At 39.0% G+C, this 6,000-nt stretch overlaps 1 protein-coding gene across 1 annotated transcript; it reads right to left on the minus strand.

Moving 5' to 3' along the window:
- Nucleotides 1-3,834: 3,834 nt before the first annotated feature.
- Nucleotides 3,835-4,219, minus strand: LOC103014049 (thioredoxin domain-containing protein 17-like). The gene has a single exon (XM_057527211.1). The coding sequence runs from the start codon at nt 4,217-4,219 to the stop codon at nt 3,848-3,850; it is 372 nt and encodes a 123-aa protein (XP_057383194.1). The 3' UTR covers nt 3,835-3,847.
- Between the last annotated feature and the right edge of the window lie 1,781 nt (nt 4,220-6,000).

Genomic DNA, 6,000 nt, shown 5'->3' on the forward strand with positions numbered 1-6,000 from the left:
GCAGAGTGAAATCAATGACTTTATTTAAACTGAGCTGGCCCAGCTCAGGCCGTCCTGAACACAGGCTGCTTCTGTGGACTGGGAAAGACATGGGGGCTAATCAGAGACCAGGACAAAACAGCCTGCCTTCTTTTTAACTCCCATCAACCTTGAGCTAGCTGGGTCCTAAAGTGCCTGCAGGGGTGGGAGACTCACTCCTGGCCCTGGGACCTTTGGGGAGAATTCTTCAGAATACCTTCTGGTTGAGACCTACTCGTTCCTGTTAAAAGACCTTGGAAAGCTGTAAGAGGTTCTGAGAAAAGTCATGTAATTGTCATGCAGTCTTTTATTTAAGTTAATATTTGTGAATACCAAAAGAACGTCTGGCACTGTGCAAGAAATCTCAGGGAAACTAGAAGAAATTTAAATCATTTAGACATAAAAAGAAAATGCATGAGGCCTCTATTAGTCCATCATGGTGTAAATGAGTAACCATAAGGAGAAGGTACAAGATGCTGGGGCAGAGGCGAAAAAGCCAGTGGATTGCATTTTAGTCTTGGTTAATTGGGTAGAAATGGAATGTTGAAATTGACTCCCACAGCTTTGTTTTCAAGGCTTTCATCTTTTTGATAAACATGTTAAATCATACTCAAAAACAGTAATTGGACCCAGTGCAGATTGCTGTCCGTGGAATCATGAACACTCGTGTCCAAACCTTTGAACAGTTTTATATCCTCTCTGTAACATTTCTCTGATAATTCTTGCATCAGATGCCAGTAATATTTTAAAACAGTTACTAGGCACTTGTGATAAGAGCTATAAAATATATAAAATACAAAGTTCTTAGTCTTTGTGAAATGCAAGAAACAGTAGAGCATTAAGTCTAAATAAGTAAAAGAACTACACCAAACCCAGTAGCAATCTGAAACTAAAATTCAAGAACTGCTCTCTAATACGGTAGCCACTGACCACAGGTGGCTATTGATTCTTTTTCCCACCTGTCTTTTTCACAGTCTCCATTCTAGCACTCTTCACTCACATCACTCACGCTTAATCTTCCCAAGGTGCACTGCCCTGAGGTAGAAAAATCTCTGGGGCTCCGAACAAATAGACTAGTCAAGCTATTAGTGATGAGATTGAAAAAGGAAATGACCCTCATCACTGAGTATCAATCCCTTTCCAACTCCATTGGTTCTAATTCTTTGTTTTCAACAAAATTGATGGAAGACAAGATTGAGTTGTCAGCTGAGACTTGAATACAATAATTTTTAATAATAGGTCGTTATGTGACTTGGCTTCTAACTTGAAAGATGTTCAAACAATTGAAGGACATCGTTATAACAAAATGCCTTCCTTCCCCATCCACTTAGTTATATGAACAACGTTTTGGGGGACTTTTTTTAATTAAAAAAAAGGAATAAAATTAATTCTGAATCCTGCCTCACTATAGCAATAAGTATTATTAATCCACTGATACATGACGCAAAGATACATTTCCAATATCATTTTACTCTCTATGTTTAATAATTATCAAAATTTGGAATATTTGTTGTTTTGATAAACTTTGTAAAATTTGTACTGATTTTAATTGTTATGATAGCTCCATGTAGAATAATTTTTTATGGTTTGAAGAAAGCTTTAAAATATTTAAATGTGTATATTTTTACGCAAGGTAGCCTATTAGGTAATCAATAGTAGACTTTTAAACATAAAACTATATTACATTGAGATAAAAGTCTGTAAGGAAAGTAGAATGGAAATATAACTTAAAAAGGAAAGAGAAATAAGGTAAGTTTTCTGGTTCTTAATAAAGAGCTTGTTGATTTTTTTTTAACTTTTGATTTTGATATAATTTCAAACTTACAGAAAAGATGCAAGAATTGTACAAAGAGTTCCGGCAGACTCTTCACCCAGACTGGTTTTTTTTTTTGGCTGCGTTGGGTCTTCGTTGCTGCGCATGGGCTTTCTCTAGTTGCGGTGAGCGGGGGCTGCTCATCATTGCAGTGCGTGGGCTTCTCATTGAGGTGGCTTCTCTCGTTGTAGAGCACGGGCTCTAGGCACGCAGGCTTCAGTAGTTGTGGCGCCCGGGCTTAGTTGCTCTGCGGCATGTGGGACCTTCCCAGACCAGGGCTTGAACACGTGTCCCCTGCATTGGCAGGCGGATTCTTAACCACTGCCACCAGGGAAGCCCACCCAGACTTTTTACTCAGACTCACCAGTTAACTTTTTACTGTGTTTGCCTTATCAGTCTCTCTCTCTATGTATGTGTGTGTATCTCATATATGTATATATATATATTCACTGTGTATCTCATATATATATATATTCACAATTTTTTTCTGAACTATTTATGAATAAGTTTCAGTTATGATGCCCCATTACTCCTAAATACTTCAGCATGTGTTTCCTAAAACCAAGGCATATTCTCCTCATAGCGGCAGTGCAACCATCAAAATCAGGAAATTAGCATATGTAGAGATACAGTATCACTATCTAATCCCCAAACTCCATTCAAATTTCTCTGATTCTTCTAATAATGTCCTTTAAGGGAACCCTCCTACACTGTTGGTGGGAATTTAAATTGGTATGGCCACTATGAAGAACAGTGTGGAGTTTCCTTAAAAAAGTAAAAATAGAGCTACCATATGATTCTGTAATCCAACTCCTGGACATATATTTGGAAAAGATGAAAACTCTAATTCAAAAAGATACATGCGGGCTTCCCTGGTGGCGCAGTGGTTGAGAGTCCGCCTGCCAATGCAGGGGACATGGGTTCGAGCCCTGGTCTGGGAAGATCCCACATGCCGCGGAGCAACTAGGCCCGTGAGCCACAACTACTGAGCCTGCGCGTCTGGAGCCTGTGCTCCGCAACAAGAGAGGCCGCGATAGTGAGAGGCCCGCGCACCGCGATGAAGAGTGGCCCCCGCTGGCCGCAACTAGAGAAAGCCCTCGCACAGAAACGAAGACCCAGCACAGCCAAATATAAATAAATAAATAAATTAAAAAAAAAAAAAAAAAGATACATGCACCCCGATGTTCATAGCAACACTATTTACAATAGCCAAGGCATGGAAGCAACCTGAATGTTCATCGACATTTGAATAGATAAAGATGTGGTATACACACACACACACACACACACACACACACACACACACACACACACACGTATACAATGGAATATTACTCAGCCATAAAAAAGAATGAAATATTGCTATTTGCAGCAATATGGATGGACATAGAGAATATTATATTAAGTGAAGTAAGTCAGAGAAAGACAAATATTATATGCTATCACATATATGCAGAGTCTAAAAAATAATACAAATGAATTTATTTACAAAACAGAAACAGACTCACAGACATAGAAAACAAACTTATGGTTACCAAAGGGAAGGGCAGGGGAGGGATAAATTAGGAGTATGGGATTAACAGATGCACACTACAATGTATAAAATGGATAGACAACAAGGATTTACTGTATAGCATAGGGAGCTATATTCAATATCTTATAATAACCTACAAGGGAAAAGAATCTGAATATATATATATAACTAAGTCACTTTGCTGTACACCTGAAACTAACACAATGTTGTAAATCAACTATAGTTCAATATAAATAAATAAATAAATACACAAATACTGTCCTTTAAAGTACAGGATCTGTTCCAAAATCAAGCATTGCATATGGTGATTATCATGCTTTTTAGTGTCCTTCAACTGGGAACAGTTCCTCAGTCCTTTTCACGTCTTTTTTTTTTTATCATCATTTATTTACTTATTGCTAACATGAATTCAAAGCGAGTATGCAGATTCTTTTATTCTAGAACAAATCAGGAAATAAAGACACAATTGCCATCATCAAATCTTAATCTTCAGAGAACAACATCCCCACGAGGTTGGCCTGAAGACACTCAGATTCTACCAGATTTTGAGGTGTTCCATACTTAAGTAGTGTAGGCACTGCAGTTAATTCCAACTTTTTCCTGAAGTCATTATTTGGATCTTTCCAATAAGGTTTTTCTCCTACTTGGCAGTAGATAAACACCCATCCTTCACCAACATGCTTCAGCCCCTCTCGTACAACTGGTTCAGCCTGCACGCAGTCGGGGCACCAGCTTTTGCCTTCGGTGTCCTTAAAACCAGAAAAATAGGCGAAAATGGTCTTGCCACTGTGCTGCTCCACCACCTGCGTGAATTCCTCGTAGCCAGACATGCTCACCTCTTCATAGCGGGCCATCGAGAGAGCGTGCCATCGGAACACTGGAGGTGTCTTGGGTTCTGCCACCGCCGGGAGAGGCTCCATGCGGGGTGGGGCCTCATGTCTTGTCTTTTTTTTTTTTTTAATAAATTTATTTATTTATTTACTTATTTTTGGCTGTGTTGGGTCTTCGTTGCTGTGCACAGGCTTCAGTAGTTGTGGCACGTGGGCTCAGTAGTTGTGGCTCATGGGCTCTAGAGCACAGGCTCAGTAGTTGTGGCGCACGGGTTTAGTTGCTCCGCAGCATGTGGCATCTTCCCAGACCAGGACTCGAACCCGTGTCCCCTGCATTGGCAGGCAGATTCTTAACCACTGCGCCACCAGGAAAGCCTGCCTCATGTCTTTTCTGATGTTGACCTCTTTGAAATGTATGGGTCAATTATTTTGTAGAATGACCCTCAGTGTGGGTTTGTCTGATGTGACTTCATGATTTATGTGTTTTGGGCAGGAATACCACACAGTGATGCTGTTTTCTTCTCGGTGCATCATATCAGGAGGCAGGAGATGTCAATTTGTCCCATAACCAGTGATATTAACTTTTACCAATTGGTTAAGATGCTGTCTCCTAAAGTTAATTAGTAGCTTTTGTACTTATTAATAATACCTATTTTGTAGAAGGATATTTAAAGATATCTACTTATCCTGTTCCTCATTATATCTTCACTCACAGTTCTAGGATCCATTGACGATTCTTGCCTAAATTAATTCTTACCATAGTGATTTCCAAATAGTGATTTCCTAATTCTATCATTCCTTCTGCATTTATTCCTTGGAATTCTACTGTGAGGTAGAACTTTCCCTTCTTATTTATTTAGTTATTCATATCGATATCAACTCACAGAGTGCTATTTTACTCAGTGGGTTTAAAAAAATCTATTACTACATTATTTATTTTGATTCTTAAATTGTCTCAGACTTGACCAGTGGGAGACCATTGGTCTCCATTTTTAATGACCTCCATTTTTAATTTTGGTAAAATATACATAACATAAAATTTACCAATAACCATTTTTAGGCATACAACTCAGTGGCATTAAGTACATTCACATTGTTGTACAACCAGCACCACTGTCCATCTCCAGAACCTTCTCATCATCCCAAGCAGAAACTCTGTACCCATTAAACAATAACTCTCCACTCCCCCATCCTCCCAGCCTCTAGTTACCTCTGCTCTACTTTCTGTCTCTATGAATTTGCCTATTCTAAGTACCTTGTGTAAGTGGAGTCATACAGTACTTGTCCCTCTGTGTCTGATTTATTTCACATAATATAATAGCTTCAAGGTTATCCATGTTGTAGCATGTATGAGAGCCTCTTCCTGACGTGTGTCCTTTCTGGCATGTCCCAATCATTCTTTGACCACTTACTTATTTTCTGGTAGAACAAGATATTCCAGACTCATCTATTCTTTCCCAGGCCCAGCCCTTGAATGGGCCATTTCTCCAAGGAGGTCTGGCTCCTTTTCATGGAGAATAATATTTAGTGACAAAGATCTGTGCACTACGTGCGCTCATTGCTACTGGGGTGTCATTGCTTCTAGGTTGTCTCAGTGGATAGAACTAGGAAATAATATTTGTATATATATGTGTATACATACCCACATAAAAAGATATAGAAATATACAGATGTTTGTATGTCTATACCTATTTTTATATCGATCTATCTTATGTATTAAAAACTCATGAGTGCACACCAATAACTCCAACTCCAATTCAACACCAAAGAGTTTGTTCTAGCCCTCCCTCTTTTCATGATTTTAA

This window comes from Balaenoptera acutorostrata, chromosome 13 (genome assembly GCF_949987535.1).
Source record: "Balaenoptera acutorostrata chromosome 13, mBalAcu1.1, whole genome shotgun sequence".
Lineage (NCBI taxonomy): Eukaryota > Metazoa > Chordata > Mammalia > Artiodactyla > Balaenopteridae > Balaenoptera > Balaenoptera acutorostrata.

Bases quoted from the DNA above. Each gene is read 5' to 3' on its own strand.
- LOC103014049 (XM_057527211.1), bottom strand. From the start codon at position 4,219: ATGGCCCGCTATGAAGAGGTGAGCATGTCTGGCTACGAGGAATTCACG.